Source organism: Meles meles, chromosome 7 (assembly GCF_922984935.1).
Source record: "Meles meles chromosome 7, mMelMel3.1 paternal haplotype, whole genome shotgun sequence".
NCBI classification, from domain to species: domain Eukaryota; kingdom Metazoa; phylum Chordata; class Mammalia; order Carnivora; family Mustelidae; genus Meles; species Meles meles.
In genome coordinates this window covers 45,345,222-45,359,039 of record NC_060072.1, presented here as the reverse complement: position 1 = coordinate 45,359,039, position 13,818 = coordinate 45,345,222, and the positions used below count along the sequence as shown (strand labels likewise).

At 37.0% G+C, this 13,818-nt stretch overlaps 1 protein-coding gene across 1 annotated transcript in view; it reads left to right on the top strand.

Moving 5' to 3' along the window:
• TRHDE (thyrotropin releasing hormone degrading enzyme) overlaps positions 1-13,818 on the top strand; it is a 374,398-nt gene that overhangs the window by 333,665 nt on the left and 26,915 nt on the right. Inside the window, exons 13-15 of the mRNA XM_046013805.1 lie at positions 6,348-6,495; positions 8,371-8,468; positions 8,950-9,057. Coding sequence (XP_045869761.1) covers positions 6,348-6,495; positions 8,371-8,468; positions 8,950-9,057 — 354 coding nt within the window. The remainder of the gene's footprint in view (positions 1-6,347; positions 6,496-8,370; positions 8,469-8,949; positions 9,058-13,818) is intronic.

The following is a 13,818-nucleotide window of genomic DNA, read 5'->3' as shown; positions in this document are numbered from 1 at the left end:
TTTTCCTGATACCTGCATAAGCTACTGTTTCTAAAACAAATCTCATGTGAAGACTACCTCAAAAATCATTATCTGGTTTCATGTTAGTAACTTCACTCACTAGGTATGTTTTTCCTCATAAGCATATCCTGTATAGTGGAGAGGGAGAGGGTCAGCTAGGAGATCATGCTTCACTCTGTTCTTGTCTGGGTGGACACATGGCATATTTGGGTTTCCTCTCTACTGCAGCTAGAGTCACCCTTTCAGAGCATAAATCAGATCAAACACTTGCTGTAGAATTCCATCACCCATAGAAAAACAAGCTGAAGTCCTTTTTTTTTTTTTTTTAAATTTTTTTAAAGATTTATTTATTTATTTGACAGACAGAGATTACAAGTAGGCAGAGAGGCAGGCAGAGAGGGAGAGAGGAGGAAGCAGGCTCACCCTGAGCAGAGAGCCCGATGCGGGGCTTGATCCCAGGACCCTGAGATCATGACCTGAGCTGAAGGCAGAGGCTTTAACCCACTGAGCCACCCAGGCGCCCCTGAAGTCCTTTTTATTTAAGTGACTTCTAGCACTACCAACGTCTGCAACCTCCTTGTACCTAGCCTACTCTTCTGCGGCTCACTCCACGCCAGCCACAAAAACCTCCTTGTGATTCTGCCAATGTCCCCAATTTATTCCTGCTCTAGGATTTTCGACCTTGCTGTTTCCTGGGAGGCCTGAATTCCTCCCCCACCGGATCTGCTCTCTCATGTCATGCAGGCAGGTGTGCTCACTGATGCCTGGCCTAAGCCTCCTCTTTAAATCTTTCCCCATAATCCTCTGATCCTTACTATTGCTCACTTGCCCTGGTAGCACCTGGGCTTTGATTACGTAATTCTTCATGTACTAGACTTAACGTGATGAGCGCTATGATAGTGATGTGTAAACAGATGTTAAAGGAAAGGAGACAGAAAGCATTGAACTCTAGTTCGAAGTGGTATTTAGGGAGGCAGTCTCATGTGGTGGAATCAGTGAGAGCTTTCTTGTCAGTCTTGGTTTTCAATTCCAGCTCTGTCACTTACTAGCCAAGTCAGCTTGGCAAGTTGCTTATCTTCTTTAAACTGTAGCTTCTTTATCTAAAAAAAAAAAAAAGAAAGAAAGAAAAAGTTTGGGGGGCTGCAGAATAGCACTGATTCTGAAGCTTTTAAGGATAGTAAACTAAAACAAACTTAGAGCAGCATTCCATAACACCGTACCATATGGTAAATCCTTAATATATGATAGCTTAAAATAAGTTGATCATTTTCCTTTAAAAAATATTTCATTTCAGCCATAAAGCTAAGGTTGTTTTCCTTTTCAGGTGAATAGCTAACATCTATTAACTCTTCCAATTAATAACTAAACACTGATTCTGCTCTTTAACATTACTGAGCACCCAGAGGATCCCTGTATTTAGATGATGGCTGATTTCTTGAGAAATTATACTTGGAAATAAAGGAGCAAGTGTGTTTGCAGAGAAGAAAGGCTGATTGTGGTGGTGGTAGGGGGGACCATACAAGTTGCAAAAAATTACTTCTGGATGTTTTATTTTTAATCTTCAAATTTTACTGGAGAAGGGACCCTAGAGATCATGTAGTTCATCCTTGTCCATTTACTGATTAAGAGAAAGAGATTTTTAAACCCAGGATCAATTTACTTAAAGACATGGCATAAAATAATGCTGTTGCTTCCAGGAAAGTAGGAAAGTAATTTACTAATCAGGGACAAAAAAAAAAAAAAAAAAGAACAGAAGTGTTTATACAATGCTTCTGCTTTCTCTCTGGCTATAAAGCTATTTCATTTGGATATAGATTAGCTGATTCAAAGCTCCTTGGCTAGATAGCAATGGCCTTCTCCTCTATCATGTATACCATTAATAAACAGGATGACTATAAATAGTATAAATATCACTCTAATAGACTTTCCTCATCCTGTTGGTATCTTTTAACCCTAAAAAAATGCTTAATTTAAAAAGTACATATGTATATATTAAAGTTTATTATGCTTGTAAAGTGCTCCTGTTTTTAAGAACAATGACATTATTGACATAATGTAATTTAGTGTAAAATAAAACATTTATTGAGTACCTATTTTGTACTAGAGTCTGCATTAGGCTATGGGGATACAAAGATAGGCAAAGCATGCTTCATTTCTTTAGGGAGGTAAGTCCAGTGAGTGAGAAAGACCGTCTTATGATAAAATTATGATTAATATCATGGTAACTATTACAAAGATTACTGTTATCAGGGTATTCTGTGAGCACAGAAAAGAAGTGCCTAAGTCAGTGTGGAAGAAGGCTTTCTGGAAGAGAAGGAACAGGAGAAGGGGGGCGCTATGAGAATTCTTTGTTGTGCAACTTTTTGCGGTTCTGATTTCTTGGGGCTACAAATAAGTAATCTCCTTTCCGTCTCTGCTGACATTTCTCCAATGCCTGAATCTTAGCTTTCGTTTCTTCTATGACCTGACCAAATAGACTGTTGGTTAACAAAGATACCTCTCCTGTGTTTTTCCTTTTTGAGTCTCTGGTACTTTGAGGACTACTGGAGTTTCCAGTCTCGGCCGTGGGATCTTCCCACAATGAACACATAAAAGCCTTTTACAATGATTAACAAAAGATAATAGATAGAATAGTAAACTTTTTAATTAAGCATGTCAGCAATTGCTTTAAAAATCTGTGCCCTAAAAGAGAGATATAATGTCTCTTAGACATATTGTGAAAGATGTAGTACGTAATTTATTGGTTTTAAATGAATATTCCACTAGTGAAACCTGGAAGTAGGATGTTTTAAAGAGGCTGATTGTGCTTTTTATTTCTTTCCAAGTATCAAGCACCCAGAAGCCAAATGCTTTTCAAGGAAATTCACATAAAATAAGTTATTTGTGTGCAAGCCACCCATCTCAGTAGATTTAAGAATTAACATTCACAATTCAGAGCAGTTTTTAAAAAGTAGTTTGGGATCTTAGGTGAAAACAAAGCCAGCTAAGATCAGTGCGTTTCAATATTAGCTAATATTGTCTGGTTTTAATCTTCTTCTTATAAAAAAAAATACTCTCTTGTATGCCTAAAGATATATTTCATTGCAAGTTCCAGTAAATCAAAGAAGGAGAAGAGGGTATGTGTGTGTTTAAGGAGGGGAAGTGGGAAGAGGAAATATATATATATATATATATATATATATATATATATATGCATAAGGGCAACCTTCATCTATTTTTTTAAACTTTCCTCATTTCTCCATCATATTTCCTTTGATTCCTAAATTATTTCTTTTTTAAAAAAGATTTATTTATTTATTTATTTAAGAGAGAAACAGTGTGCACCTGGGGGAAGTGGCAGAGGGAGAGGGAGAGAGAGAATCTCCAGCAGACTCCCCACTGAGTGAGGAGACCGACGTGGGGCTCCATCCCACAACCCATGAGATCATGACCTGAACCGAAATCATGAGTTAGACGCTTAACTGACTGTGTCTCCCAGGCGCCCCCCTAAATTATTTCTTATGCCAACCTATACCCTAGTACAGAAGATAGATATCATCTACAACCTCTACCTAAAATATTAATAAAACACACTTAGTTGTACATGAAATAGTCTTTAAATTTGCTCTTTTCCCCCTATTTTGTTAGCAGCATTTCTCTGTGATGATGCAAATTTAGGGCAACTGCCTTTTGGCATCGGGACCCTAAATGTGCTCCCTACTGGGCTGATTACTTGAAGCTAATGTAGTGTTCCATTCATTGGATTCCACACACTTCCCCCATATTGATTGCATTATCAGTAGTAGTAATCACAGATATCATTACCAGCCAATTACACAAACACATATCTAAACTAGGTAACTTATTCAGCAACATTATCTCTTACAAGTCTTAATTTTGTAATGAAGCTGATCATCTTGTCCAATTGAGTGTACTACATATTTTGATCTAGAAGGCTAAATGTGAGTGTATTGAATTATGTAGTAGGTAATTACTTACGTATGTTTGTAACACCACAAATGAGAGCAATTTGAATGTAATCTGTTTCTTATTCTATTTGAGGGCTGCATTAGAGAAGGTTAACTGCTTTAAAAAAATAGACCCAAGCATGTATTCGGATCAAACACAATAGAAGTGTTTTTTTCCTGCTCACACAGAACTGGTGTGAGAACTAGTACATAGGCATGCAGTCATCCAGACACCAAGGTGGGTTTCTGACATATTCAGTACAAGAGTTCCAAGGTCACCCTGAACGATTCACTTCAGGGAAAAAGAGTATTGAGGAGCTAATGGGAGAGGTCTAACCTTGGCAGTGATGAGCATTCACATGACCACACCTAATTACCAAAAAAATGGGCATTATAATCTATCCCAGGAAGTAGAGGAAAGCATGGACTTTTGGTGAACAGTTAGCAATTTTTGCCATAAGGACTCACAACAGAGCTTGCTTTCTTTCCCTATTTAATGAATACTTTCCTTGGCCTGTCATTATTTGGAGCTTCTGTCATTATTTGGAAGTAGGACTGTAGAGATGGGCATCCAGATTTGCCACTATGAGCTAGGTGATTCTGGCAGGGTACTCAATCTTGAGACACATTTCTCTTTATCTAAAGAATGAGCAAAATATTCTCTATGCTATTTACCTCATAAATTGCTTTTTTTTTTTTTTTACACTCTGTCAGATATCTTCTAAAAAATCTAGATCCAAGCCCTGTCTCTTAGACTTACACATATTGAACAACTGAAGAATGGGGAATGAAAGAAATTACAAAGGTTGTTTTTTTTTTTTTTTTCAAATTTTTGAACGAATAAAGTATGACCGTATTTTTGTAATACTGTTGCAGTTTAAATTGTACACTAGAAGGTTGGGATAAAATGTTCTGGGGCTAAAAAGAGGTCTTCTTTTTCAACCTTCTTATTTTGTAGATAAGGAATGTGACTCTTGGGAAAATGAATTTGCTTAATTCTATGGGAAGCAACAGTAGTTCCCAGCTCTTTCTCAAACCCAAGTCTCTTCCATAACAGTATTTGTCATCTTCTTTAGTCATATCTCCTACAAAGCATAAGTCATTGAATTATGCCATGAGTGAACTAAAATCATTAGAGTGACACTTAAAACTGTGTTTTTAAAACCTTTAAAGAAAACTGAAGCACAGTCTTCAGAATTGGTTTTTCTTATGGACATCTAAACATGGCCACAAGTTTACCATAGAGTAACTTTTCTTGTCACAGTGTGTAACAATTAGATAATCTGGCAAACTTATTTTAGGTGAAGACGAGACAGAGCTTTGCTCCCTGCCTGTCCACCTCTACTAAGGACAAAATAAAAGGCCCATCTAATTTTGTGATGTTACAAAAGAACATCAGTGTGAAAGGTAGATTTGGTTGCTTTCATATTTAGCTGGTCCCCCTGTTAGAAGTCTGCATTCGGTTGATCATTCTTGTAAAATAAAAAAAAATCCAGAAAACACATAGTGTCACAATGTGTATGCATCAGGGACATCAAGGCTAAGAGAGACTACCTTGTAATGTACTGTGAATTGTCATTTATAATGCTTTGATTTGCAAGGATTTTATGTGAAGTTTCCTGGAGAATAGAGATATACACTTCTTTCTGGATCCTTTCTGGACATACCCTCTTTAAATATGCGCAATGTGTGTTCAGATCATTTTTAAAAAAGCTACAGTTTCATATTCTCCAAGGAATCTGACATTGGTCCCCAAGGTGACACAGCATCTATTTTGAAAGAAAAATAATAAATGGGAAGAGCTGGTTCTTTCAACCTGTTTGGAATTCGGACTCTATTAAAATCTAACTGAGATTTTCATAGGTGTTTTGGAAACCATTTCTTTTGAGCTGTTCAAATTGTAATATGACACAGATACAGTCAAAACTGTAAGTTGCCTCTTTAGTTTGATTGTTCTTTTGAAAACAATCTGTAGTAAATATTATTACACAGAACTACATGAAGAGCAAAGAGAATGCATTGAGAAACTGAAATTGCATTTCAGTAATCAATTATTTTCAATTATATGTGACCTCGGAAGAGTTTCTGTGAAGGAAAATACCTAGAGTCGATTTTATTCAAATTCCGGAATTCTTTCCTTTTAAAAAAATATGCATTCTGGTATTTTTGTGTATGTAAATTTTTAACTCTCTAACTCTATATGTATTACGGCACATGGCATCCTAAGTAAGACTATATTTAAAAAGTGAGTAATTTTATTTTTATAGCACTGAGTATGACTTCTTTATACTGTGATGAATCTTGCTTTCTGCCTTTTATTTGCATAAGTAAAATCTTCACTTTTGCATCATCATGTATATTTTCTGCGTATAATTAACATGAACTTTTTTGACTGTGCAGAGCCGGCTACTTGCCCCAGCATATCCCCCTGGAAATTATCAGATACCTGTCTGAGGAGAAGGATTTTCTTCCTTGGCATGCTGCCAGCCGAGCTCTTTATCCCCTTGATAAATTACTGGACCGCATGGAGAAATACAATGTCTTCAATGTAAAAAGACCTATTTTCTTCTTTCTTATTTTCAGATGATGAACTGTTTTCTCATTATCCACTTTATGCAACTGATCCCGAGTTATTTGTGTTTCTTCTTCTAATTTGTATTATCATTTTTGTCCTGATTTTCTGTGCAACACTGATGACAATTACTTGAAGAAGAAATGGAATCCGAGCCACTTTTTATTCTGGCCTAAAAGTGTCAATTAAGCTTAAATGCCTCAGAATTTGAGAACAAATATACATGGCAAATCCTTAAATTTCAAACTTACTTCCCAAGAGTTAAAGGGCTCTGTGTTCATGAAGGACTTAATCTGGGTAGAGGGATCCCAAAGATCTTAACAGAATATAGACAGTTTCAGTAAAGATTCTTAGTCATTATTTTTATCCAAAAGGGCATAGTGAATTCAATTCACTTCCTTAATTAACAAGGATAAGATCAACATTGAGGCGAGAGCCCATTCATAATTGGGTCCAAGGGGATACAGGAGAGCAAACAATAGATAATCCAAATAGACACAAAGACATGACCAACATTTCAAAATGTTACCCGACCAGATTTCCTAAACTGAAGTCTGGTAAGCCAACACTGCATGACAGATACCACCAAATCTAATTTAATACCCATTTTGAAAGATTAAGTATGGCTAATGAGCTTCTGATTCCTAAATTTCTTATCACCAGTGAGGCTTTGCATATGAGACTATGTCTCTTTGCCTTCTATCCACCTTTGAGCGCTATTTAGTTCCCCTCAGTTATTTTAGGAGTCTGCCCTGTATTTTATAAAATCCTCCTACGTCTTATGACCCATGGGCTCTCCTAATTAACCACCACATTTGGAATTACTTGGGACTAGATTGCCATGGCATGAAGCATGTTTTTGGCCCCTCTTCATTGTCTGATGACCATCAGAGTTGTTTCTCGTTTCCTTATTCCAAGTATGCATGCAAATACCTCTGTTTTCATATTTTTTTTTTGTAAACTGGAATGATCCTGGCTCGACTGTTTATTGTCATTAGTTTGGTCGAATCCCCGACAACAGACATGCAAAAAAAATGGGTCGTTATAGTTCTGGTGTAACTTTTATCAGCTAGAGAAAGACTTACCACACTTCTCTTTTCTCCTTAACAGAGACACTGCCACGTTAGGCTTCTGTAAAAGTAAAATACATTTTTGTATATATTTGTACTTTGGAATAGTACTTCGTGTCAGACACCTCAATTTCAGTAAAAGTTAAGAATTGCTTTTACTGTAATTTCGATGCTTTCATTTCTTTGACAAAATTCAAGGGCCACATTAAAGTGAGGAGAGCATATTTTATATCATTGCTAATATTTAAATATATCATTAGCTCAATGGATTTTGACTTTGAAATGCCATATTTTTTTACTGAAGAGTGTTCTGTGTATGTCAGATTCAATAGTGCTAAGCTATCGGCTGGGCTTACATCACAGCTTTTCTTTAAATGTGCTCTACTGACATGAACTGCATAAATGTTAGGTGCTTATTTTCCACAAGCTATGTCTACACACATTTGTATATTTGTGTGCATGGGTGTCATTGTCACTGTTCCTCAGTGTCCTTGTTTCGCTACCAAAATTGTCATCTAAAATATTGAATAGTGCAAATTACTTAATCATTCAATAGGAAGTAAAGAGTAGACTTCACCATTGCAACTGTACTTTATCCTCATTTTCCATATTTGAAACACTGAGCTGGATAAAATTAGAGCCTTTTCCATGGCCATCTTTTTACTGATATTTTGAAGTAGGTGCATTTAGAAAACATTTTAATCGTGTTATGTAACTGTAATTATCATCATGGAGAGGTTTGAAACTGACATCCTCTTTATTTCCCCTAACCCCCATTTAGGAATATATTTTAAAGCAAGTTGCAGCCACGTACATCAAGCTTGGATGGCCAAAAAACAATTTTAATGGATCTCTTGTTCAAGCATCCTACCAACATGAGTACTGTTTTATTTTCTTATTTGCCTCTTTTCCCCCAGAGCTGTACAATAATATACAACTAGTACCATTGCGACTTCAGCAGCATGAGATGATCTTTCTTTCATTCTACATCTTTCATTTCCCTTTGCTGGGAGGCCTGCTGATGGATAGCACAGTTTCCCCTACCTGGTACTGAGAACAAAAGCATATCCTTGCCATGCTTCAATGTAAGATCTGCCATTACTGGTAAAGGGGAGATTTGAAGTCCCACCTCCCCCGCCCCTGCCCGACTGTATTACTGTCCCAGAGAAGACTTGTGACTTGTGTTATCCTGAACTTCTCCTCTGCCTAAGCATCTCCTCCTCGGCAAAATAGGATTTCTGTATCTGGAAATTATTTTTGTGCTAATTATTTACTTATCTACTGCTTATGCAATGAGGGACTCTTCCTCTCCAGATAGTAACACTGCTTTTTCATTGTTTTTCCTTTTGATGGTACCTAGAGAACTCCGGAGAGAAGTTATAATGCTGGCGTGCAGTTTTGGCAACAAACACTGTCACCAACAGGCATCGACACTTATTTCAGATTGGATTTCCAGCAACAGGAACAGGTAAGTGGAACCAAATCCTGTATTTCTGATATGATTTAATACTGCTTTCAGATTCTCAGTTGATGCATTGCATTTATCAATGGGAGGGAAACAAGACAAGGAAAAAACACTGTGAAACTGTGTTTCAGGTTTATCGCTTATGAGGCAACCACATAAAATCCACAATAGACTTTCCCTTGGAGTGTTTTGTAGAGTTTTAAATTAACTTTCTTAATCTAGGCTCTTACTCTTCATACATACGGTGCCAGCTTATTTTGAATTTGGGTAGTTTGCTATTCTGTTAGAATAAAATAATTTTATGTAGGCCAGATTCTAAGGTTCTTTATAAAGGTTGTGGTATTTATTTATAAAACAACTGCAAGCATATGATATAGTAAAATAGTATATTGTATGTTAATATTAAAAACCAAAAACCAAAAAGGTTATAGAAAAAAATCTACTCTTTTAGTGACCCTTGACAGAGACCTTAAACTTGTATCTTATCTTGGAATTTCATAATACAGGATTTTAATACATAATGTGATGTTAAAATTGTTTAATAGAATTACCTTTGATAAAAATATTATACTAAATGTCACTTGTTAATGTTAATGACATTTTAATATTGAATATTAGGCATTAAAAAATTGAAGATCATGATCTTTTCACTACAGTTTTTTAAACCTTCTTTGGTATTTTTGTATTTCCAAGGACCTTTATGTTCCATTTCTTATTACACTTTGGGCAACTCCTCCCAGTTTTTGGCCCTTGTGTTAAGGCGAGCCCGAGGGAAAGTTGAGGAGCTGGGGGACAGTTTATTCAGATGGTGCTAGTTCGCGTGCCTTCGTGCCACCTTGGGCTTGTCCCAAGCTGAGTGGCTGGGATGACTCCCGGGAAACAGAGAAACGGACTTATCCTAGACAAATATAGAGAACCACAGAGAGTGTAATTTGTTCCTACTTAAGGAACAAATTGATTGTTGTCTTGTCAAAAGTTACTTAGGTTTAAATGTAGTAGTTAACTGACTCCAGAGCAAAGCACAGCTATCCTGCTTCACAAATCTGTGAGAGATCGTTTCCTGCATTGCTAAGTAATTTGTCACCCTTTTACGATTGTCTGGTTTGCTCTTTAAGTTAACCGTTTCTGGGTTTACCTTGAGCTAAGAAGGAAAATATTTTATCACTATCATCTCTCAGTTGATCCATTATGTACTCAAAGACAGCAGTTAAATTTGTCACGGGTCTTTTCTAGAACTGAAAGTGTTCTCATTTATTAACTTTTACCAGTGATTATCCTTTTTGCTAAGTCTTCTGAGAACTATTACATCAAACTTGAAAATGTTATAGTAAAAGCTTTGTTTTCCCTTTTTCTACCACCTTCTTCAGTTCTACCACATGTATTTAAGGGATGAACACATAAAAATTTACCCAAAACCAATACACCCAAAATTGTATTAGGATACCTGATCATAAATACATATGAGAAAAAAAGGTAAAATATATTATTTAAAGATTGTGGTCTCTGCCATTTTGTTTTTCATTTGATTAGTCTTTTGTTTGTTTGATTCCTCTTACTACAGACACATGCCTTTTCTCAGACCTGACAGTTGTTCTTTACCCCATGAAAGTACAGCTATTGGGAAAATGCTATTTTTTTAAAAATTTTATTTGACAGAGATCACAAGTAGGCAGAGAGGCAGGCAGAGAGAGAGAGAGAGAGGAGGAAGCAGGCTCCTCGCTGAGCAAAGAGCCCGATGTGGGGCTTGATCCCAGGACCCTGGGATCATGACCTGAGCCCAAGGCAGAGGCTTTAACCCACTGAGCCACCCAGGAGCCCCAGGGAAAATGCTATTTTTTTAAATAATTCATTTATTTAACCAAATTTTACTGAGCAATTCTCAATGCCAGCTGGTGGCCAGAAAGCAAAGAGAAGAGGGAGAGCTCAAAATTAGAGAATGCATCCCTATAAACAAAGAGTCATTCTTTGAAGCAAGAGCTCAGCACATGACAGTGTGAAGCAAGAAGGGAGGGCTCTACTTTGGGGGAATCACATTCATCCTCAAGAGGATGAGCAGGATCCTGCTGGGACTAAGAGGGCAGGCTGAAACCAGGGCAGGTACATGAGTACTTAAGTCAGGGATGGGGAGTGCAGGAGGCATGGATGGGGTTTCCAGGCAGAGGGAAGGTACACAGACTGATATTTAGTTGAATGAGTATAGTAAATTTTGGTCTGTGAATTTGAACAATCCATCACTTCCAAAATTCCCTTATACATGAAAGTTTATGCATGAGGTATCAGTGCATTTCGGTTTTGGTAACTCTACCACTTATTTATGGCAAAATAACTAAACTTGAGTCTAATACTTGAAGGTTCTTTCATTCTTTCCTCCATCATTTGTATGTTCTCCTCCTTTGCTTTATTCTGTAACTGGCTAAGTAAACACGCTAAGTGGAACTAACGCTGTGTTTCTAAGATTTGCCGGACCAGCCATAGGACGTGTTCCCTGCATACACAAGGGACCTCCCACAGTGAGGATACAGGGTACTTTCTGAACTACCTGTATGCGAGGACCAGAGATTTAACCTGTATTTTTTTCAGTGACAGCTTAATAATAATACAATTGTGTGATCCTGTAGTTGTTGCTGAGATTAACTTTCTTAAGTCAATAAAGGGGAGGGGAGGGTTTCTTTTTAAATGTGCCTGAAGCAGCACACCAGTCAGTTGCATTTGTTTGCTTGTTTTTTGTTTCACAGGACCCTTTAAAATCATCTCTAAGAAAAGCCTCCCAAGGTAATGCAATAGGATACTTACAAAATGGTTTGGGAGATGCTGCGTATGTATGCTAATAAATTCAAAGGACAGTGAGTCATGGAAGTTTGCAGGGATTGCAAATCTGGGGTGCTGTGCTTTTTTTTTTTTTTTTAGGATTTTATTTATATATTTAATTGACAGAGAGAGAGAGAATGAACACAAGCAGGGGAGTGGGAGAGGGAGAAGCGGGCTTCCTGCTGAACAGGGAGCCTGATGGGGCTCTATCCCAGGACGCTTGATGACTGAGCCACCCAGGTGCCTCTGTGCTATTTTACAGCCCGATCTTGATATGCTGGGGAGATAGGTCCAAGGGCGAGGTGGGATTCAGGAGGATCGAGTGGATGTGAAAGTTGGTATAGGGAAAGGTAATGGAACCAAAAAGTGCATTGCAAAGCTAGAGACAGTAGCAGCAGAAAGAGAAAAACTCAAGAATTCCAGCGAATGATAAATTGAATGAGTCCACATGTTAATATATTCAAATGCTGCAGTGTGTTGAATTGTAATGGTGATGTCATGCATCAAAAGGGATGAGCTACATTCAGGTCTTGCTAGGCTGTGATTTGGGGACCGAGTTCAGCAGAACACCACATCTCAGAAAAGAGACAAATTGCCAACCATTCAGTAGAGAACAATACAAATGATAAAAAAGATCTTGAAAACACGAGCTGCAAGAGGAGGTTATGAGACCTGAAAATTTCACTCTAAAAAAAAAGACATAGAGAAGATGATAGCCTTTTGTAAGTATAAAAAATGTAATAAAAAGGACAGAAATTGGTTTCTTTCACTGATTAGCACAAATAAACAAGAAGTAATAGGCATAAGCTTCACTGAGTAAAATATAGGGATTATATTATTACTGTACGTGAATTATTATTTGAAGATTTCGTATTAAAACACTATTGAGATTGTACAATTAACTATACAGAGATCACAATATGGTATAATGGTTTTTTTTTAATAAGCAATTTATTCTGAAATTAAATGTGTGTCAATAGTAACACAGCCTCTTAATTTTGTGATAATATATTATTTGTCAAATAATGTCAAAAGATACAATTTAAAGCTTTAAGCTAATATGGAACAAAGATTTAAAGTATTTAATTTTTAAAAAGTATTCTGTAGATACTGCTACCCATTCCCTAGTAGATTAATTGATAACTGGTATCATCACTCTACTTAAAAAATGTCCTGAAACAGTGGGATACCTTCTACATTATGAGAGATCAAAAATGTATATTGAATTGAAATCAATTGGAAATCATTTTGAAAATGGAAAAATTAAGGTCCTTCCATACTAAAAATTATAAGTAGAGGAGCATCTCTGGAACTTGGTGACATACGTAACACATAAACTTCCCTACTCATGCAGTTCATTATAACGTTACTGGTATTATTGTCTTTAATGATGCTCATAATGAAAGATATATTTATTTATTGAGTGGTTGGTAGGTTTCACGCATTGGACCAACTGCTTTTTGTGCATGATCTCATCGTTTTTATTTCATTTTTATAGAAGACAAATCCAAAACTCTCAAAGGTTATACAACTTGCCAAGATTATGTGACAGCAGGCAGTGGATCTGGGCTTGCTTTCCCAGGCTGCCTGCCCTTCTAACCCGACCGCATGTGATGCTGCGGAGGAATATCAAATTACCATATATTGATAATATATGTTTGTTCAGAAATAATTTAAAAAAGAAGGAAGGAAAAAAAAGACACCCACCAGAACTTAAATACTCTCTGCCATGAGTATAAGCCATAGTTGAATGCAGGTTGTGCTCACGACATAAGCCCGTGGTTCTTGCATCTGGTCACATGTAAGAATCACTGGGAGGGTCTGTGAAACAGGTTGCTGTACCCCACCCCCAGAGTTCTGTTTCAGTAGGTTGAATGGGGCCCAAGAATTTGTATTCAAGACAAGTTCCAGTGTGATGCTGATGCTGCTGGTCTGGGGACCACTCTTTGGGAACCA